At 50.4% G+C, this 21,312-nt stretch overlaps 10 protein-coding genes across 10 annotated transcripts; 6 read left to right on the top strand and 4 right to left on the bottom strand.

Moving 5' to 3' along the window:
• Positions 1 to 26: 26 nt before the first annotated feature.
• Positions 27 to 6,701, top strand: N7487_009643 (ATP-dependent RNA helicase BRR2; the record flags this gene model as incomplete). The annotated part of the gene is made up of 2 exons (XM_056877373.1): positions 27 to 6,118; positions 6,173 to 6,701. 2 exons carry the CDS (start codon positions 27 to 29, stop codon positions 6,699 to 6,701), a joined length of 6,621 nt encoding a protein of 2,206 aa, XP_056725953.1.
• A 373-nt stretch (positions 6,702 to 7,074) lies between these two features.
• Positions 7,075 to 9,323, top strand: N7487_009644 (oligopeptidase family protein; the record flags this gene model as incomplete). The annotated part of the gene is made up of 2 exons (XM_056877374.1): positions 7,075 to 7,106; positions 7,193 to 9,323. 2 exons carry the CDS (start codon positions 7,075 to 7,077, stop codon positions 9,321 to 9,323), a joined length of 2,163 nt encoding a protein of 720 aa, XP_056725954.1.
• Positions 9,324 to 9,711: 388 nt separating this feature from the next.
• Positions 9,712 to 10,416, top strand: N7487_009645 (uncharacterized protein; the record flags this gene model as incomplete). The annotated part of the gene is made up of 1 exon (XM_056877375.1): positions 9,712 to 10,416. One exon carries the CDS (start codon positions 9,712 to 9,714, stop codon positions 10,414 to 10,416), a length of 705 nt encoding a protein of 234 aa, XP_056725955.1.
• Positions 10,417 to 10,772: 356 nt separating this feature from the next.
• On the top strand, positions 10,773 to 11,843 carry N7487_009646 (glycoside hydrolase family 43 protein; the record flags this gene model as incomplete). The annotated part of the gene is made up of 1 exon (XM_056877376.1): positions 10,773 to 11,843. One exon carries the CDS (start codon positions 10,773 to 10,775, stop codon positions 11,841 to 11,843), a length of 1,071 nt encoding a protein of 356 aa, XP_056725956.1.
• Positions 11,844 to 11,907: 64 nt separating this feature from the next.
• N7487_009647 (putative MFS transporter) lies at positions 11,908 to 13,954 on the bottom strand (the record flags this gene model as incomplete). The annotated part of the gene is made up of 9 exons (XM_056877377.1): positions 11,908 to 12,091; positions 12,142 to 12,471; positions 12,522 to 12,575; positions 12,625 to 12,711; positions 12,766 to 13,223; positions 13,273 to 13,375; positions 13,424 to 13,440; positions 13,494 to 13,701; positions 13,761 to 13,954. The coding sequence occupies 9 exons, from the start codon at positions 13,952 to 13,954 to the stop codon at positions 11,908 to 11,910; spliced, it is 1,635 nt and encodes a 544-aa protein (XP_056725957.1).
• A 703-nt stretch (positions 13,955 to 14,657) lies between these two features.
• On the bottom strand, positions 14,658 to 15,724 carry N7487_009648 (putative oxidoreductase, short-chain dehydrogenase/reductase family; the record flags this gene model as incomplete). The annotated part of the gene is made up of 5 exons (XM_056877378.1): positions 14,658 to 14,773; positions 14,824 to 14,895; positions 14,956 to 15,079; positions 15,137 to 15,588; positions 15,646 to 15,724. The coding sequence occupies 5 exons, from the start codon at positions 15,722 to 15,724 to the stop codon at positions 14,658 to 14,660; spliced, it is 843 nt and encodes a 280-aa protein (XP_056725958.1).
• Positions 15,725 to 16,097: 373 nt separating this feature from the next.
• N7487_009649 (putative serine/threonine protein kinase ENV7) lies at positions 16,098 to 17,498 on the bottom strand (the record flags this gene model as incomplete). The annotated part of the gene is made up of 3 exons (XM_056877379.1): positions 16,098 to 16,642; positions 16,708 to 17,323; positions 17,379 to 17,498. 3 exons carry the CDS (start codon positions 17,496 to 17,498, stop codon positions 16,098 to 16,100), a joined length of 1,281 nt encoding a protein of 426 aa, XP_056725959.1.
• A 545-nt stretch (positions 17,499 to 18,043) lies between these two features.
• N7487_009650 (CAP-Gly domain-containing protein) lies at positions 18,044 to 18,448 on the top strand (the record flags this gene model as incomplete). Its single annotated transcript, XM_056877380.1, has 1 exon — positions 18,044 to 18,448. One exon carries the CDS (start codon positions 18,044 to 18,046, stop codon positions 18,446 to 18,448), a length of 405 nt encoding a protein of 134 aa, XP_056725960.1.
• Positions 18,449 to 18,495: 47 nt separating this feature from the next.
• N7487_009651 (uncharacterized protein) lies at positions 18,496 to 19,872 on the top strand (the record flags this gene model as incomplete). Its single annotated transcript, XM_056877381.1, has 1 exon — positions 18,496 to 19,872. One exon carries the CDS (start codon positions 18,496 to 18,498, stop codon positions 19,870 to 19,872), a length of 1,377 nt encoding a protein of 458 aa, XP_056725961.1.
• Positions 19,873 to 20,488: 616 nt separating this feature from the next.
• On the bottom strand, positions 20,489 to 21,185 carry N7487_009652 (3-hydroxyanthranilate 3,4-dioxygenase; the record flags this gene model as incomplete). Its single annotated transcript, XM_056877382.1, has 2 exons — positions 20,489 to 21,035; positions 21,154 to 21,185. The coding sequence occupies 2 exons, from the start codon at positions 21,183 to 21,185 to the stop codon at positions 20,489 to 20,491; spliced, it is 579 nt and encodes a 192-aa protein (XP_056725962.1).
• Between the last annotated feature and the right edge of the window lie 127 nt (positions 21,186 to 21,312).

Here is a 21,312-nt window from a genome sequence, read left to right on the forward strand (position 1 = left end):
CCTGATCCAGCTACAAAACCACCAAGATGGCGGACCAAAATATTTCGCAGTACAAGTACTCGGCGATGTCCAACCTGGTTCTCCAGGCGGACCGTCGTTTTATCAGTCGCACCCATGACGAACCCACTGGAGACCCGGAGTCTCTCGCGGGTCGCATTGGGATCCGGGAGATGGGTGCACGAGTCGCGCGTGATGATGCGCCCAAATCTAAGAAGGCAGCTCCGACAGCTCTCGAGCGGGGCGCCATCGGTGAGGGTGAAGATGTGCTTTTACGCGAACAGAAAAAACGCCACCGCGGCCAACCAGCACAATTACGGGGCCAGGGCATCCTCTCAGCAGCCGATGCCTTCGTCGAAGGCCTGAAATATCGTCCTCGCACACCCGCCACACGAGCCACTTATGACCTTATTCTCACAATCACCGGAAGCCAGCTGGGCGATGTCCCCCACGAAGTCATCCGAAGTGCCGCCGATGCGGTATTGGAACTACTGAAGGACGAAGATATGAAGGATTTCGATAAAAAGAAGGAGATTGATGACCTTCTGGGAACCACAATGAACCCCAAGGAATTCAACGAGCTCGTCAACCTAGGCAAGAAGATTACAGACTACGATGCCCAGGACGAAGAGGAAGAGATGGAAGGCGGCCTCGACGAAGAAGGTGGCGAACTCGACGAACGCCAAGGTGTTGCTGTCGTCTTCGACGAAGAAGATGAAGATGATGAACGCATGGGAACCGTCGACGAAGTTCGGGACGAGGACGAGCTCAGCGACGACGACGAAGAAGAGGATGAACAAGAAAAACTTGCACTTGACGATGCAGCAGCAGCCCAAGATGAAGATGGAGATGAAATGATTATCGATGGTGGTCTTGGTCAAAGTGACAAAGCCGGACAAAAGACCGGTTTGAAGGTCTCCGCTCGCGAAATCGATGCTTACTGGCTGCAACGTCAAATCGGTGCTATCTACAAGGATGCTCACATCCAGCACGAGAAAACAGATGAAGCACTTGAAATCCTCGGCGGAAAGGACGAGGATGGAGCATTAAAGCCCCTGCGTGATGTTGAGAATGACCTCATGGAACTCTTCGACTATGACCACCCCGATCTTGTTGCTAAACTAGTCACCAACCGCGACAAAGCCGTCTGGGTTACCCGCTGGAGAAGAGTCGCAGAGGATCCCGATGCGCGCAATCTCGTGGAGATTGAGATGGTTGAAGCCGGCCAGCGTGCCATTCTCGACGAAATCCGTGGCAAAGAAGCCGGCGACGAACTCGGAGCACCACCCGATAAGAAGATGAAGTTTGACTTAATGGATGTTGATGTTCCTTCAGGCCCAACTGCCGACCAAAAACCCGCCGAAGCTGGCGAAGGTGGCATTCTTCAGCCTAAGAAAACGATCAATTTGGAAAATTTGGTCTTCCATCAAGGCAACCACCTTATGACCAATCCTAATGTTAAGCTTCCCCAGGGCTCGACCAAGCGAGCATTCAAGGGATACGAAGAGATCCATGTGCCACCGCCTAAGGCCAAGAAGGAGGCTGGAGAGAAGAATATCCCGACCACCGAGCTGCCTGAATGGGCCCGTGTTGGATTTGGAACCTCAAAGGAACTTAATCGTGTGCAGACAAAGTGCTACCCTTCAGCGTTCCATGACGATGGAAACATGCTTGTCTGTGCTCCCACGGGATCCGGAAAGACCAACGTTGCTATGCTTACGATCCTTCGAGAAATCGGGAAGAATCGCAACCCTGAAACGGGGGAGATTATGCTGGACGACTTCAAAATAATATATATCTCTCCCTTGAAAGCTCTGGTTCAAGAACAAGTTGGCAACCTTGGCAAGCGCTTGGAGCCTTATGGTATCCGAGTGTCCGAACTGACCGGTGATCGTCAGCTCACCAAGCAGCAAATTGCGGATACCCAGATCATCGTCACCACCCCTGAGAAGTACGACGTTATCACCAGAAAGGCAACTGAAACCAGCTACACAAACCTTGTTCGCCTTGTTGTCATCGACGAGATTCACCTTCTCCACGATGAACGTGGCCCCGTCCTTGAGAGCATTGTCAGCCGAACAATTCGCAAAACCGAGCAGACTGGGGAGCCCGTCCGAATCGTGGGTCTCAGTGCTACCCTTCCCAACTACCGTGATGTGGGAAGCTTCCTGCGCGCAGATCCTGTCAAGGGCATGTTCCATTTCGATGGCAGCTACCGTCCTTGTCCCCTCAAGCAGGAATTTATCGGTGTCACCGAAAAGAAGGCCATCAAGCAGTTAAAGACGATGAATGATATTTGTTATACTAAGGTCATGGAGCAGGTCGGGCAAAACCGAAACCAAATGCTCATCTTCGTCCATTCTCGAAAGGAGACTGCCAAGACCGCCAAGTATATTAGGGACAAGGCCCTCGAGAATGAAACCATTGGTCAGATTCTGCGCAGTGACGCTGCTAGTCGTGCCATTCTCTCCGAAGAAGCAGACTCTGTGGATGATGCCAACCTGAAGGATCTCATGCCGTACGGTCTCGGTATTCACCATGCTGGTCTGAGTCTTGCCGATCGTGATTCTGTCCAGGCACTTTTCGCCGATGGAAGCATTCAGGTCCTCGTTTGTACAGCGACACTGGCCTGGGGTGTCAACCTTCCCGCCCACACCGTCATCATCAAGGGAACTCAGGTCTACTCTCCCGAGAAGGGTGCCTGGGTCGAGTTGAGCCCGCAAGACGTTCTGCAAATGTTGGGACGAGCTGGTCGACCCCAATATGATACCTTCGGTGAGGGTATCATTATCACATCGCAAGCTGAGATTCAATACTATCTCTCTCTCTTGAATCAACAGCTTCCAATTGAGTCGCAGCTAATGAGCAAATTGGCGGACAATCTGAATGCTGAGATTGTACTTGGCAATGTTCGTACCCGCGATGAAGGTGTGGATTGGCTAGGCTACACTTACCTTTACGTTCGGATGCTCCGATCACCTGGCCTGTACAGTGTTGGCGCTGATTATCAAAATGATGATGCCCTAGAGCAGAAGCGAGTGGATCTTATTCACTCCGCTGCTGCAGTTCTTGAGAAGGCCGGTCTCGTCAAGTATGAAAAGAAGACTGGGCGTCTGCAGTCGACTGAGCTTGGACGTATCTCTTCGCACTACTACATTGGTCACAACTCAATGCTTACCTACTCTCAACACCTCCAACCCTCCATTACGACCATTGAATTATTCCGAATCTTTGCCCTGAGTGATGAGTTCAAGTACATCCCTGTTCGCCAGGATGAGAAACTTGAGCTTGGAAAACTGCTCGGCCGGGTTCCCGTCCCTGTTAAGGAGACCATTGATGAGCCCCATGCCAAGATCAACGTTCTGTTACAGGCTTACATCTCTAGACTTAAGCTTGAGGGACTTGCGTTGATGGCAGACATGGTTTATGTCACTCAATCTGCTGGACGTATCATCCGCGCGATTTTCGAGATTTGCCTGAAGAAGGGTTGGGCCTCAGTGGCCAAGACTGCGCTCGACCTTTGCAAAATGGCCGAGAAGCGCATGTGGCCGACAATGTCCCCCCTTCGTCAATTCCCCCACTGCCCAAGAGATGTCTTGCAGAAGGCGGAACGCATTGACGTGCCTTGGGGCAGCTATTTCGATTTGGATCCTCCCCGCATGGGTGAGCTTCTGAGCATGCCCAAGGCTGGCCGTGTCGTATGCGACTTGGTGTCCAAGTTCCCTCGACTCGAAGTTCAAGCTCAAGTGCAGCCCATCACGCGATCCATGCTGCGTGTAGAGTTGACCATTTCCCCCAACTTCGTTTGGGATGACGAAATCCACGGCAATGCTCAAGATTTCTGGATTTTGGTTGAGGACTGTGACGGAGAGGAGATTTTGTTCCATGATCGCTTCTTGCTTCGCGCTGAATTTGCCAAGTCCGAGATGAATGAACATCTTGTCGAATTCACCGTTCCTGTCAATGAGCCGATGCCCCCCAACTACTTCATCTCGCTTGTCTCTGACCGATGGATGCATTCCGAGACGAAGATTGCCGTGTCCTTCCAGAAGTTGGTTCTCCCCGAGCGCTTCCCTCCTCACACACCACTGCTCGACATGCAGCGCGCACCTGTTAAGGCACTGAAGCGTGAGGATTACCAAGCGTTATACCCCAACTGGCAGCATTTCAACAAGATTCAGTCCCAGGTCTTCAAGTCAGTATTCGACACCGATGACAACATCTTCCTCGGTGCTCCTACGGGAAGTGGAAAGACTGTTTGTGCTGAGTTGGCTTTGCTTCGTCACTGGTCAAAGCAGGATAGTGGCCGTGCAGTCTACATTGCTCCCTTCCAGGAGCTAGTCGACCACCGACTAGCTGACTGGCAGAAGCGCCTTGGTGAACTGGATGGAGGCAAAACTATCGTCAAGCTTACAGGTGAAACCACAGCGGATTTGAAGCTTCTTGAGCAGGCTGATCTCGTACTTGCCACTCCCACTCAGTGGGACGTGTTGTCTCGCCAGTGGCAGCGACGTAAGAACGTTCAGACAGTCCAGCTGTTCATCCCCGATGAGCTTCACTTGCTCGGCGGCTATGCTGGCTACGTGTACGAAGTTATTGTGTCTCGCATGCACTACATGGCTCTCCAGACTGAAAATGAAATGCGCATTGTTGGTCTTAGCGTTCCTCTTTCTAATGCTCGCGACATCGGAGAGTGGATCGGTGCCAACAAGCACACGATCTACAACTTCAGCCCCCACGCCCGTCCTGTGCCTCTGGAGCTTCACCTCCAATCATTCACCATCCCTCACTTCCCCTCTGCCATGCTCGCGATGGCTCGCCCTGCCTACCAGTCGATTTTGCAGCTCTCCCCCGACAAGCCTGCACTTGTCTTCGTTCCAAGCCGCAAGCAGGTCCGTGCGACTGCAGCAGATCTCCTCTCGGCGTGTGCTATCGATAACGATGAAGATCGTTTCCTGAACGCCGATGTTAGTGAGCTCGCTCCTTTGCTTGAGCGTGTCCATGAGCAGACTCTTGCCACCTCACTTTCTCACGGTATTGGCTACTACCACGAAGCTCTTAATGCCACCGATAAGCGCATTGTCTTACACCTGTTCAGCATTGGTGCGATTCAGGTGCTTTTAGCTTCGAGAGATGTCTGCTGGGAACTGGATATCACGGCTCACTTGGTCATTGTCATGAACACTCAATTCTTCGATGGCCGTGAGCATCGTTACATAGACTACCCCATCAGCGATATCTTGCAGATGTTCGGCAAAGCCTCCCGTCCCGGTCAGGACAAGCTTGGCCGTGGTGTTCTTATGGTGCCAGCAGTGAAGCGCGAATACTACAAGAAGTTCTTGAACGAGGCCTTACCTGTTGAGAGTCACCTGCAGGTATACCTCCACGATGCCTTTGTGACTGAAGCCAGCACAAAGACCATCTCCTCCACCCAGGATGCGGTTGATTGGATGACATACACCTATTTCTATCGACGTCTTCTTGCAAACCCCAGTTTCTACGGTCTTAGCGACGTGAGCCACGAGGGGCTCAGCACATTCCTGTCAGAGCTGGTGGAGAACACACTGAAGGAGTTGTCAGAGGCAAAGATCATTGACCTTGACGAAGACGATGACACCGTTTCGCCTTTGAATGCCGCCATGATCGGTGCTTACTACAACATCTCGTTCATCACCATGCAAACCTTCTTGTTGTCTCTCTCGTCCCGGACGAAGCTCAAGGGTATCCTGGAGATTGTCACTTCGGCGACTGAGTTCGAGTCTATCCAGATGCGTCGCCATGAGAATCACATTCTCCGCCGCGTGTATGACCGTGTACCGGTCAAGATGTCAGAGGTTTCCTTTGATTCTCCTCATTTCAAGGCCTTCGTTCTCCTCCAGGCCCACTTCTCCCGCATGCAGCTTCCTCTTGATCTTGCCAAGGATCAGGAAGACATTGTTCGCAAGGTCCTCAACCTGCTCAGCGCTTGTGTGGATGTCCTCTCATCTGAGGGTCATCTCAACGCGATGAACGCAATGGAATTGTCCCAGATGGTGGTTCAGGCCATGTGGGATCGTGACAGCCCTCTGAAGCAAATCCCTCACTTCTCTCCTGACGTGATTAAGGTGGCCAACGAATACAAGTATGTACCATCAGAAAGGTCCCCACAGACATTTGCTAATCTACCTTTTTACAGGATCAATGATATCTTCGAATTCATGGAGGCCATGGACCCATCGGAGAACAAGGACTACGCTACTTTGGTCAAGCGCCTCGGCCTCGATAACAAGCAGTTGGCACAAGCTGCGGCTTTCACCAATGAGAAGTACCCCAACATCGAGCTCGACTTCGAAGTTGAGGATGCCGAGGGCATCACTTCGGGCGAACCCGCATACCTCAAGGTCAAGATCGAGCGGGATATCGAAGAAGACGAGGAGCCCGATGCTACCGTCCACGCACCATTCTACCCCAGCCAGAAGATGGAGAACTGGTGGTTGGTTGTTGGTGACGAGAAGACTAAGAGCCTGTTGGCTATCAAGCGTGTCACCATCGGCCGCAAGCTCGAGCTGCGCCTGGAATATGTGGTCCCTACACCCGGAGACCATGAGTTGACGCTCTACCTCATGAGCGACAGCTATGTTGGCGTTGATCAGGCTCCCACATTCCGTATCAATGCGGCAGAGGGAATGGACGAGGATGAAAGTGAGGAAGAGGAAGAAGAGTAAATGCCATGATCTTTACAATTTGTAATAATAGTTATGTTTTCGAAGCCTTGAATACAAGATGTCTTCTATAGTTAACTACGTACTCCGTACTTTTCTCCGATGTAACATTGTCGATGCAAATGCCTGCAAGGTACATGGCGCTTAACCCAATCAGGACCATAACCCCCCCCGCATGATCACGTTGCTCCCCAACCTCCTCTTCTCTCCTCCAACTCTTTCTCTCTAACTCAATTTCTCTCTTTGATATCAATAGCATACGCAGTGGTGTTTTACGTGTTTTTGTTTATCTTAAGAGCCTGTTGATACCTTCATTTTAAGTTCAATCCGTGGAAGCTCCCCCAAGCTTCCTATCTTATCTCCCATACGGTCTGATATGGCCATTCGGAACATGAAGTTCACTCCCCAGTAAGTAGTGTCCATATAATTAACAATTTGACATCAATCTTCATTGAGTATATTCGAGAGCACCAGACTGACACCGACCCCTTTAGGGTTCTGCTTGGAGCACCCAGGCGGTCCTCAGCCGTTCCCAATGCGGCTGGCACCCTAGCAGTCTACACGCAGACCTCGTACTCTTTCGAGTCTCATTCCAAGACCAATGAAATCCGCGTTATCGATATCAGCTCCGGCCGCTCTGCCCTTATCACCAACGACCCCGGCGCCAGTAATCCACAGTGGGTGGACGATAGCGACAAACTTGTCTGGCTAAAGAACAAGGGCAATGGCAATACAAGCTTTGTTGTTGGCGATGCCCGCCAAGCCGATGAGACATACACTGCAGGCACTGTCCCAGGCCCCGTATCGGACCTGAAAGTGACCCTTCTGGAGCCAGGAAAGGTCGGCTTCGCCGTGACAGGCAAAGCCAATACAGACGGGTCGCTATACAATCCCCACGATGCGAAGAAGCCCCATACAACCGGCAAACTGTACACCTCTCTCTTTGTTAGACACTGGGACTCGTATGTCGAGCCCCAGAAGAACGCGATCTTTTATGGCTTGCTGGAACAGACTCCTCTGTCGCCGGCCCGTCGACGGGCTGGAAAGTACTCGATCTCGGGCCTTACCAACTTGATTGCAGTCTCAGGACTGGCAGGCGTGGAGTCGCCAATTCCGCCTTTTGGTGGTACTGGGGACTTTGATATCAGTCCGTCGGCTATTGTCTTTATTGCGAAGGACCCTAACCTGAACCCGGCGACTCACACCTCTTGCTCGTGTTATTATTCTCCCATGTTCTCGTGGACTAGCATGAGCATGAATGATTCTGAACCCAAAATCTGCAAGGTTGCTGGCCTTCAGGGAGCGATGTCGTCTCCTGTCCTTAGCTCGGACGGTAGCTCGATTGCTGTTCTAGCGATGCGTGAGGATGGCTATGAATCTGATAAGAACCGTATCTTGTATGTTCCCAACCCATGGAATGGAGAGATGATCGAGATTTTCCAGTCGGACGATGGGAAGGGACACTGGGATCTCAGTCCTTCGGCCGTGTCATTTGCCCATGATGACAAGTCTCTGTTCGTTCATGTCGAGGAGGTTGGCCGCGGAGTTCTGTACCAGCTTCCACTGGAGAATGCGCATACAATCAAGCCTGAGTCTTTAAAGAGGCTGACCAGATCGGGATACGTGAACGACGCCGTTCCCGCAGCTGCCAAATCATCCAAACTGTTCGTGTCTAGCAGCAGCCTGGTTGATAACAGCCTGTGGACTATCATCGATCCAGCCCATCCAGATGATGTCCAAATGGTTTCCTCAAACGGCCGGGGCGGTAGTGCCTTCGGCTTGTCCTCGGCCCAGGTCGATGAGATCTGGTTCAAGGGAGCTGAAGACCACCCTGTCCACGCATGGGTGGTGAAGCCGTCCGATTTCAAGCCTGGGAGCAAATACCCGCTTGCGTATTTGATCCACGGTGGACCGCAGGGCGCGTGGAATGATCAATGGAGCACGCGCTGGAACCCTGCTGTATTCGCCGAACAGGGCTACGTTGTGATCACCCCCAACCCAACAGGTAGTACCGGCTACGGACAGCCCTTCACCGATGGAATCAAGGGGCAATGGGGCGGTCGGCCCTACGAGGACCTGGTCAGGGGATTCGAATATATCGAGCAGCACCTGGATTACGTCGACACCACGCGTGCGGTTGCACTAGGCGCCTCGTACGGCGGTTACATGATGAACTGGATGCAGGGCCATCCGCTGGGGCGCAAGTTCAAGGCACTCGTCACCCATGACGGAGTGTTCAGCATGACCTCCCAGTTGGCTAGTGAAGAACAATACTTCCCTCTGCACGACCTGAAAGGGCCGATCTGGAAGGTGCCGGAGAACTGGGCCAAGTGGGATCCGTCGCGGTTCACGGAACACTGGAACACGCCTCATCTGATTATCCACAACGAGTTGGATTACCGTCTGACCATCGCGGAGGGTCTGGCTGCGTTTAATGTTCTCCAGATTCGCGGTATTGATAGTGCGTTCCTGACGTTCCCTGACGAGAACCACTGGGTTCTGAACCCTGAAAACTCCCTCATGTGGCACCAGACCGTTTTGAACTGGATTAACAAGTACGTGGGTCTCCCTTCTGTGTCAGAGGAACCCGATCTGTCACGCGGAGTGGGCAGTCTGTCGCTGTGATATAACAATAGTCTCTTTGAGTTGGATGTTTGGGCCAATGAGGGAAGACCAAACTTGAATATGAATCGTATATGATGGATATTTATGACCATGGTTATTGTTCTTTTCTTGGAAACAAAGGGATATGAAGGGGGTTCTGTTTAAAACTCGCCTTGATTGGGGAGTTCAGGACGATGTCTTTGTGTTATAAAGAAGAGATTGTGTCGGGATGTTTCATCTCATTGTCGAGATGATTCTTTGAGGGTTTCAACAATCACATACATTTCGTATATATAAGTTGTCCTTACTTTCCTCGATTTGCCTCGTTCCTACAACATCCAACATAGAGTATACTTTTATTTTATTATTCACTTAAGTATATCAACATATCAACATATCAACCAACCAAATGGACAACGATCCCCCAACCCCCAACTCCCCTCACAGCATCAGCTGGCTCTCCGAGCGAACCCTCTCCATTTCCACCACCTCAACTACCACAACCCTAGCAGACACTCCCAGTCCAATGAGCATGTCCTCTCCAAGCATAAAATCTATAGAGTCCACTGGAGACCCCATTCCAATCGAATACCGTGCAATCTTCTTCCGCGAGAGTCCCAACTTCCACCCCCATTTCCTGCCCCTCCTCCGCCATCTCTCCTCCCACCTCTGGCCCCTCGTCAACTGCGAAACAGGCCTGCCACACCCAGATTTCCCACCAAATATGTTGGCCTACAACCTTCTGACATCGGAGCAGGTCGATAATCTCGCCCGTCATTTCCATCAGGTTTACCCGCCTGTCCCGGCTACGTTTAATTACCCTGTTTGTATTCCCCCGTGGATTGGGACGCCGGAGGAGAAGACTATTGATCTTCCTACGAGGTTGAAGAGGTTGGGGAGGTTTTTTGGGTTGAGGGGATGTGAAGAGCAGCAGCAGCAGGAGGAGGATATGGATATGGATAGGCATGAGGGGGATGGGAGTGGGAATGGGAATGGGAATGATGAGAAGATGAGTGAGAGTGAAGCTGAAGTACTACGACAGATGGAATTGGAGTGGCAGCAGGCGTTACAGAGGGCATATGCTGAGGAGTCGCATCGGTGGAATTTGAAGTGAATTTGAATTTATTTCGATAAACTATTCAATTTATATTTATATACGAAAATACACATAAATACATATAAAATATAGAACACCCAGGCTATAATACTATAATTTCCCCGGAATGTTGATTTAGCCGTCGGTTAAAAAGAGTTGTAGAGACGAGACATAGGCTAATAGGAGGCTAATAGGGGGATAATATGGGGATAATGAGGGGAAGAACGGGAGAATATGGGGTAATTGACTACTAGTAGGAATGGTAGAATAGCAAAGAATCAAATATTAATATCCTTCAATCCCCAGAAATACCCCAATTCTTCCTTCCATCCTTCTATATACACTCAGCCCTATCTATAACCTCACCAACCAAAATGTCCAAACCACTCGTCTCCCACATCTACACGGCCGACCCCTCCGCCCACGTCTTCAACAACAAACTCTACATCTACCCCAGCCACGACCGCGAAACAACAATCGCCTTCAACGACAATGGCGACCAATACGATATGGCCGACTACCACGTCCTCTCCATGGACACCATCACCAGCCCCGTAACCGACCACGGCGTCGTCCTCCGCGACAAAGATATCCCCTGGGTCTCAAAGCAACTCTGGGCACCCGACGCCGCAACAAAAAATAACAAATTCTACCTCTTCTTCCCGGCCCGTGATCAAAAGGGAATCTTCCGCATTGGTGTCGCTGTCGCTGATGCACCCGAAGGTCCCTTCGTCCCGCAAGAGGATTATATCCAGGGGACGTACAGTATCGATCCTGCTGTCTTTGTGGATGAGGATGCTGGTGGAGAGGCGTATCTCTATGTTGGTGGGATTTGGGGTGGGCAGTTGCAGTGTTGGGTTGAAGGGAAGGATGAAGATAAGAATGGGGAAGGGGAATGGGTTGATGGGGATGAAGGTGGTGTTGATGGACGCAAGAAGAGACTAGTTTTCGATGAGAGTTTGTCTGGACCTCATGAGCCTGCTGGGGAGGGTGTTCGCGCGCTGTGTCCGCGTGTCGCGTTGTTGAAGGATGATATGCTTTCGCTGGCGTCGTCGGTTAAGGAGGTTGTTATTCTTGCGCCGGAGACTGGGGAGCCTTTGTTGGCGGACGACCATGAGAGAAGGTTCTTTGAGGCGGCTTGGGTGCATCGGTATCAGGGAACTTATTATTTCTCTTATTCGACCGGTGATACACATTTCTTGGCTTATGCTACGGGCACTTCGCCTTGGGGTCCGTTTACCTATCGCGGACGTATCTTGGATCCGGTGCTTGGGTGGACGACGCATCATTCCATTGTTGAATTCCAGGGGAAGTGGTACTTGTTTTATCATGACTGTGAGCTTTCGGAGGGAGTTGATCATTTGAGGTCAGTGAAGGTGAGGGAGATTGTTTATGATGATGAAGGGGCTATTCATCTGGCTGAGGAACAGACTCCTGTGCAATAGATATTTGAATTGAATGGATGATTTATTGAAACCTGTGCAAGTAGAATATGACTGTACATCTATTCTAATTGCACATGCCCTTCTCCCAGTTCTCTTGGACAAGCTTCCAGTACTGCTCGCGGGATCGTTCGCGGAATGTCTTTCCAAACTGGATCATAACGAAGAAGACTGAAGCACATGCCATGCCAATAAAGGCAGCAGAAATGAAACAGTTCTGGTACCCCATATTATCGATCCAAGGCGTAATACTAAATGAAGTTAGTGTTTGTCTTCGGCTAGAACTCGAGAAAAAACCTACCCATATCCAATTGCAAAAGACATGGTATTGCGAACCAGAATCACACTGGCCATGGCGATACCACTAAGCTCTCGGTAGCTATCAATAAAGTAATTGACGCTAAGTGTGATGCCACAGGTGCTCGTGAAGGCCAGAATGCACATTCCAACAATGAGTCCAAACCAGTGGATCTCATAAGCAGCACCCACACCCCAAAGGATAAGCGAACAAGGCACAAGCACCACGCAAACGAGGAAGGGCCAGAGACGGTGCTCTGCCTCCATGATGCCATTGTTCCGGCGGGCAAGTTTGATAGTGAGCCAGTCGCTGAATCGGCCAGTGAAGAAGGATCTATTTCTGTCAGTATTGGTTATAGTATTGGGCCCAGCTGGAGATCTTACGCCAGGATTACACCGATGATGGGTGCTACATAACTCAGACCGACCATGGAAGATCTGGAACAGGTTAGCTTCGTTCATCAAGTAACAAAATAATCAGACTGACCCAAAGTTATATGGCTCTCCGCCGAGAATGATAGAAGCTGTTCCATTCAGGATGTTGAAGTAGACCAGGTAGGATCCGTAAGAGAAGCTGTGTGCATATTAGTCAAACTGTATAGCAAATCCGGGAACATTGTATCCATACCCAGCATAGAAGATAACGGGCCACGAGAGGAAGTAAATACACTGCCAGAGTCGCCGGACCAACGTATTCTGCTCCTGGCTCGGTCCCCAGAGCGCCAGTTTCTTCACATACGACTTCTTGGTGTGGCCCAACCTAATGCTAACTCCAGTGGCAGCTTCCATGTCAACAGCCGCGGATTTCTCCTTTTCGCCGTCCGAGCTGAGTTTTGGAGATTCTGTGGTTATGATAGCGCCAGGCTCGTCGGGCTGCTCGGGCTGCGCGCGAATGTAGTTTGTTTCCTCGCAGAAAAAGAAGAGGAAGATAATTGCACAGCCGAGGAAGATACTCGGCCAGTAGAATACCCACCGCCAGCCCTGGTACTGAGCAATAAAGCCGCAGATGACCGGCGCAAAGTAGTTACTTCCTGCTAAGAAGAATGCATAAAGTCCCATGTAAGTTCCTCGCTCGTGGGTGAAGTACTGTTGTTGTGTGAGCGTTGGGTTCTTTCCTAAGGTGGGTTTAACTTACCACATCCGTGACAGAGATCTGAGGAAGCGCTTCCACGGGTGCTGTAAAGAAACCTAAGACGATGTTTCGCGCGAGCCATTGTCCTTCAGTGCCTGCGTATGGTCTGGACGGTGTTAGTCTTGTCTCATTGCAAACATAATACTTCACTTACCCCCACATCGTCATACCCTGGATTTGTTAGCTATAATTCTCAAATATTCAACAGACTCAGGATGAGGTACCAAAATTCCTATCAATGATAATATGTATGTCGGCCGCTTGCCATACTGCATAGCGAAAGGTTGCCAAAACAGCAAGCCCCATCCGGCCAACAAGAACATGTATCCGCTTCCCTCGTTTAGGGTACTGATGGGCAATCCCGTCTGTTCGTGGAGCGGTGTAATTACTGAGTAAACGACGGAGCAGGCAATCCCCGCGAACATCGTATAGCTAGAAATATGAAATATCAACACCGATCCCTAGGTCAGGTTGTTGTAATCTGTACTCACATGCTCACGCAAGCAGTTGATAGAAGTTTCCGCCTTTGAGACCAATTGAGGGGGTCATCTGGGTCATTTGATGGGGTAGGGATCAATACAATGTCACGGTCTCCGTGGTCCAAGTGCCGGGTATGCAGGACATGATTCACGTCTACTAGAGTTACAGTGCCAGGGACGACTGAGCTGTCGATGACTGGCGCCATGGTGGGGTACTGTTCCGATGCGATATGTGTATGTGACTGATTCAGAAAAAACTAAGGCCAAGCAAGTATGAAAGATGGTTCTGGTAGGAAGAAAGAGTTTAAGGAAATATGTGAGAAAAGGGATAAAGATAAGGGGACAGGAGACATGTCTTAAATGGGAAGATCGACATCTCGATTGCATTGAAGAGAAGACAGAAAGACGCAAAGACGCAAAGACACAAAGATAAGAGAAGTTGGAGTCTATCTTCCCCGCAAAACTGGGTCTTGGCGAGGTTATTGTTTTGATATTCTTTGATATTTTTTGATATTCTTGAAATAGTATATGATATGAATGCTTATATGGCTTATATCGTCTTGGAATATCTTGGAGTATCTATTCAACCAATCATTATCGCTTCAAAATCCGAATATTCTCCAATTAAATGAGAAACGTGGAATATATGGAGCACATCGGTATTTAGTCCGATGCTTAGGATGCTTATCAGACCAACGAGACCGACAAGGCAATAGATTACTTTCCTATTTAAGAAAGAAACACCTCGACTAAATCATAGCTTCGCTTCCATAACGCCTCTGCACTTTCTTCCCCCGTTGGGAAGTCGAGATGCGGTAATTTGGGGATCTGACAATGGTCTAGAAAGGCTCCAGATTGAACTGATACCCTCACATCCACCAATCAGTAACAATGCATACACACCCTTGTTTATCTGGCTATCTCACCTTCGAGCCCTGGATCCAACAATCCGCGCAATACCGTGGCACTACCCTGCGCAAGTGATTTCGGGGCTTGCTGTAAAAGGACCGGTATGTCCTCACCGGCTAGATATCCTGTCAAATCAAATGGCTCTCATCTGTTATCGGGGACATACCTTCTTTCTTCCGCTGCAGCCAGGATTTGATCTCATCCCACGCAACGTATGTCTGAACGTTGGTTTTGGTATCTGGATCCAATGAGAATGATTACCGAAAACAGATTCACCAATTCACCAATTCGGACTCACTTCCAGGATTGGCAGAAAACGCAGCGATCGATCCACGATACTTCTTCGCAATAGACTTGATAAACAAGATGATCGCAAGCATCGACTGCGAATATCCATCGAGACTATGGTAATTTTCTCCATTCTACCTAACTCAGCATATACCACCAACAAGCATATAAAAAAAAGGCGTCAAGCTCACCTCAAACTCCAAATCATCCCACGAGGGCGCAGGCGCCTCATTCCGCAAACTAGACGTAACTAGAACAACCCTCGACCGATGTCCCATAACATCACACAGCAGATTCAACAGCAGGAAATAACACAGGTAATTCTTCTGGAAATGAGACTCGACTCCGTCTGCCGTGAGCTCCCACGGTACAGCCATGACATCGGGAAACCCAATGAAGCCGTCAATCGACACGCCCATGGTTTTAATAGTATGTGCTGCCTCGAGGAATGAACTCAGGCTACCCGGGTCGGCCGTCACAAAGATCATTTTGACCGTTTTGTACTTCCGGTTGATGTGGTCGATCACGGGTTGCAGTTCGGACTCGGAGCGGCCCGTATATATTATAGTCTTTGCGCCGCCGTGGGCGAGGGCGTCGGCCGTTGTGGCTGCGAGATCGCCTCGTTTGAGACCGGCTATTAGGACTATCGTGGGAAATTGGTTAGTTTATATACGAGTTTCTTTAGGGGTTGTGGCGGTACATGTTTTTTGCTTCACCCGCTCTGGGAACATCTTCGTCACGTCCGCCCCCTGTGTCTTGTCATCGAAGGTGCTACTCATTGTGCTGGATGCTGTTTAGCTTAAGTTGATGGAGTGATCTCTAGAGATGTCTACATCTGCTTGGGTTGCGTGGACTTGCCCGGCATTTCGTCATCATGAAGCCATCTCGGAGTGTTTATTCGACCTCATCCATGAGACATGAGAGAGCAACGACGCGAGCAAGTAACAAATAAAATATCAAAATGGAATTATAGGTTGCAACTCAATAGACACGCTCCATAACTCCAAGTAGCAAAAACATAATGATCAGCCCTGGGATGAATTCAAATTCGCATTCATAATGTACACCTAAAGAAATCGCACGCATACGGAGCCTGCCGGTCAAAGGAAAAGAACGCGGACAAAACAGGAAACACGCAAGATAAAGTAGATCTTAGTGCGATGGACCAGCCACGTCATCTTCAGGCATCTGATCAATAACACCCTTCATGAGCTCAATAAGCTCATCAATGTCGGGCCGTTCCGAGGGTTCAACAGTGAGACACCTCCGAACAATGTCCTTGACAGGTGCACTGATCGCAGGCTCATCATTTTTGGATGCATCCTCGCTTTCGCCCGATTTGGCTTTACCCTTAGAAGCACCTGACTTCTCATCGGGGAATCGCCAGTCACCACCAAGAACACACATGCTCAAGCTACCACCGGTCTCTTCACTGCGTGCCTCGAAGGGACTCTTGCCCACAAGACAGGCGTAGAGTGTACACCCAAGCGACCAGATATCAACCTTGGTATCAATGATCGACCCTGTCTTGACATCGAAGAGCTCCGGTGCGCGGTATGGCATCGTGCTGTGTTCTGCTGCGGTATCCTGCACCGCCAAGGCGAGAGAGCGCGACGTAATGGCGATGGGGCTGGGCGCCAAAGAGCCCAGATCCATCAGGATGGGTGATTGCCCATTGTCGTCGATCATGATGTTTCCTATAACGCTAGTTAGCCCGTCGAGTCGACTCGGAATTTCTGCACCAGCCAAAATGGAAACTCACCAGGCTTGACATCTCGATGCGCATAGGGGCGCAGGTCCCCATCCTCGACACCTTCCTGACTCCGGGTGACCTCGTCATCCATCAGGGGCGCATTCTCCTCATCCTCGTCCTCCGCTACGCGATGGCTAGGCCTCCGTTTCGGTTTCATCTGCATGGTCCGTTCCTCGTCTACCTCCTCGCCTTCTCTCCGAACACCCTTCGCCTTTCGTGCAGCCGCGGAACCGCTCTTCACCCGATACTGGTGCATCGAACGAAGCGCATCGGCAACACCGAGTATCAGGACCATCAACCGCTTCTCTGGGAACTTGGTATGGTTGACCAGATTGGCGTTGATGGCATCCTGGAGATTACCGCGCTGGTAGTATGGGAGTAGGATATAGACCGTCTTCGAGCCCGGATCTCCGCCATCGGATCTGAATTTCGAACCAGATTCCGTGGATACGCAGTGGTCGATCGAGTGGATGATGTTGGGTTGGGAGTTGAAGATGTTGTAGGCTTCGACTTCTTTCAGGGCTTGTGATACGGATTCTTGGCCGAAAGGACAGCGGATCTTCTTCAGCGCAAATAATTCGGAGCTCGCTTTATCTTGGACTAGGTAAACGTAGGAAAATCCACCCTGTTACGTTGTCAGTTCAGACCAGCTTGCAGCTACCGTTATCGGATATCCATACCTCGCCTAACAAACGTAGGAGCTTGAAACTCCGGTTGTTGATCTTTAGCTGCGGAGAGCTGGGAAAGCAACACATGCAATCCGTGAAGTTATACAGGAGGTCGAAGAAGTATTGCGCCATGGTGTATAATGCGATGGTAGGAGGTAGAGGTAGAGATGCCGGGGCCCCGGGAACGTCCGGTACGGTAGATGCGCAAGATTTAGTACAGAATAGACAAGATCGTCGATAGATGTCTTGGAGATACAGAGAGAGGTAAGGATTGTATATGCAAAGATGGGTGGAAGTTGAAGGTGTCGGCTGGCATTACGTGGAGTGGAGTCTTTTATTTATTGTCTTGTCTTCCCCCCTTTCTCTTGTTAGATTGGATTTCTCGATCTCTCGATCATTCTCTCTTTCTTTTTTTTCTCATAATCTAACTGGTTCAGCTGGGAACTAGTTGGGTCTGTCCTTTTCATTTGTCTCTCTTTTTTTTTTTCCCTCTCTTCCTAATCATGGAAGTTGGGCCGTCAACTTAATATCCTTGCATTCTCCTAACGCTCCCTCTACACCCTTGACTTCTGTACCCTTCCAGGGGCTATTGATATTCGTCCGGACCTCTTATTTAAAAGCTGCATCCCACCTTTTCTCTTCTTTTTTTCTATTCATATTGTCCATATCCCTCCGCAATGGCGCACCCCGATGATGTACAGGTCGGTGACGTGGTGAATGTCCCCGGTGGCATGCATGGGACAGTCAAATATTTGGGATCGGTAGCGGGGAAGGCCGGACGATTCGCAGGTGTTGAACTGAGCTCCGAACATGCGCAACGAGGCAAAAACAGTGGCGATGTCGATGGCCGGAAGTACTTTACAACCTCAATCCCGGGTTCTGGCATATTCGTTCCCATGAACAACAGCAAATATGTCACAAGGCGATCCTCGAATATATCTACCCCAACCACTCCTGCACGTGGGGGACCCGTCAACTTCAGCAAATCTGTCGGTGCAGCTCTTGCTACCCCCGCCCTCGAGTCCGAAGACCCTCGCTCCCTCGACCCGAATCCCCGCGCGTGCCCCCTCCTCCGAAACTAAGCTTGGCCGGCCTGCGTACACCATCGGCAGCATCCAGGGCCAGTGGGATGAACGGCGCCATGCGTAGCCCCGTCAAGGCACCATCTCGGCTGTCCGATAGACCCTCGTCACGACTGAGTGTGGATGATGACTCCTCGTCGTATGGACGGCCATCGGACTTCCGCCGGCCGCTCTCGTCGGAGACTCAAGACTTGAAGGATCAGATCAAAAGTCTAGAGAAGCAGCTTCTGGACCGAGATAAGCAGCTCGATGAGCAGTCGGGGACTTTGACCGAGTTCCAAAAGACATTGGAGGAGATGGAGGGATCGGAGGGTCAGTCGCTCCGTACACAGCTACGCGAACGCAACGAGCGGATTAACCAATTAACGGCGGAATTCGACGTCCACCGCGCAGACTTCAGAAGCACCCTCGATACATTGGAGATCGCAGCCTCCGAAACAGAACGCGTTTACGAACAGCGTATCGACGAGATTATGCAGCAGAATAAAGAACTGCTGGACCGCGGCGAAGATGTCGAGGTTGTTGCGCAGCAGCTCAAGCAGTTGGAAGAGCTTGTTTCGGAGTTAGAGGAAGGCCTCGAGGACGCTCGGCGTGGAGAGGCCGAGGCTCGGGCCGAAGTCGAGTTCCTCCGCGGTGAAGTTGAACGCACCAAGTTGGAGCTGAAGAAGGAGCGTGATCACTCTGTCGCTGCGCTGAAAGATGCACATGCTGCCGCTGACGGACCTCGAAGCAGTAGTGAATTGGACCAGAAGGATGATGAGATTCGAGGACTCAAGGCCATCATTCATTCATTGAGTCGCGGAAACCCCAGCGCGGCAGGTTTGGGACAGAACGGCTCTGCAGATCATGATCATAATCCGGAGCACGTTAGTCAGCTCGAGATTCGACTGCAAGAGGTGGAAGAAACTACAAACCGCAAAGACAATCGGATCGAAGAGCTAGAGCGTCAACTTCAAGAAATGCACCTGCAGTCTGGTAGTCGTCGCCGCAGCTCTACCATCACTCTTTCACCAAAGCAACACAGGACCTCGCACTCTGCGGGTAATATCTCCAATCACTCAAACAACCCCAACCCCAACCCCAATCCCAACCGTCTTTCTGACCGTACAGTGGTCCCGACCGACTGGCACGATGCTCCTTCGGAGCCCCGCCACCACCGCGGTATCTCCAACTCTTCTCTATCGCGACTGGAGACCATGCATGAATCTGAACGCTCTTCCGACGAGGACACCATGTGGTGCGAGATCTGTGAAACAGGCGGCCATGACATCCTAAACTGCACCAGCATGTTCGGCTCTGGCCAGAACGCCAAGAACCTCAAACATGATGCTGCCGATGAACTTTCCGATGAACACCCAGTTGAGAAGACCGAACCCCTCCAGACCAAAGCCTCATCCATTAATTCCGATACCCCCCTGCACTAAAGACAGGACGGGATGTGGTGATGGAAGGACTGAAGGGCATCGGCGGGCTGAGCTCATCCGTGAGCTCATCCATGGCTCCCATTGCCGGTAAATCATCGGGAGTTATCGATGAGTCTAAGTGGTGTGCTCTCTGCGAACGAGATGGCCATGAAAGTATCGACTGCCCGCTTGATGAATAATGTTCTGGATATATTGGGGCATGAGTTCGGTGCATCACACAAGATTGCAGCTCTCCGCTGTATGCATCTATGGGGTGTTTTTTCTAGTACATGATTGTTGGGTCGGTTACCCCGGTTAATAAATGGTGTTCTTTCGGGGGGAGGAAGAGGATTCGCAACACGGTGGGAGCTGTGTGCTTGTAATAAATACCATAACCTAGGTCATAATAAGATGTCGTATAAAACAACTTTTCATATTCCGTTGTATCTTGACCTAGACTTGGATAACACGGTATGTCGAGGGTATCCATTTCATTCTATTCTTTTTTTTTCTAATTTGTATTCATACTACCATCTCAAAGTATGTCGGATTCGTCACTCATAACCATTCATGACCGAACAATATTACAATTACGGCCTCACCAACCTCACCCTCCAATTCACTTGACCAGTATACACTATTCAGGATAAGTCGGCGGCTGCACGATTTCCCCATCCTGGTACTTCGACGCCGCAATCTCTCCACAAGCCTTACACTTGCGCTTTTCCTCGTCAGCCGCAAACTCCTCGACCACAGCCTTAACCTGTGTCCCCAGGTCAACACACACAAACTTCTTCTCCCAGACAATCTCCTTGCAGTTCTTGCAATACCATCTCATAGCATCGACTGCATCCTTAGCCCGCGGCTGCTCCATCACAACACCAACAGTATCCTTGAAGCGCACGGGGCAGTGTGGGGTATTCGCGGGCAGCAGGAAGATCGAGCCTTCATGGATAGGGATATCTTGGAAACTAGGAGGTGTGGTTGAGTTGTCGACTGTCTTGAGGAGCATTGATCCCCGGTATTGGTAGAAGAACTCTGGGGTTGTGTTGATGTGGAAGTCGGTTCGGGCATTGGGCCCGCCCACTATCATCACTGTGTAGCCGGCTGTGGCTGGTGTTGAGGGGTGGTAGACACAGTAGTTATTGACTGGTGGTTGGAGGAGATGGGAGTTTTCTTCAAGCCTGGATAGATATTGTTAGCTATTGGGTTGGAGGATAGCTTGCTTATGAGTCGCGTGATGAATCACATAGTGGGGGAGGTATTGTAAGATATACGCGAAGTATCAAGTATCAGGCTTACCATTTGGGGATGTTCAGCGCCGGAAGAAGCATTGTGAATATACCAAGATCAGATCTTTTCAGAGTCTACTTTGTAAGTTTTTGTTGCAAAAGTCGCATGAGGTCGGAACCTTCAGAAATCAAAAACGATGATCTGATCCCCGGAGATATCAGCTCCACC

This window comes from Penicillium crustosum (genome assembly GCF_028827405.1).
Source record: "Penicillium crustosum strain IBT 35664 chromosome Unknown utg000004l_segment0_segment0, whole genome shotgun sequence".
NCBI classification, from domain to species: domain Eukaryota; kingdom Fungi; phylum Ascomycota; class Eurotiomycetes; order Eurotiales; family Aspergillaceae; genus Penicillium; species Penicillium crustosum.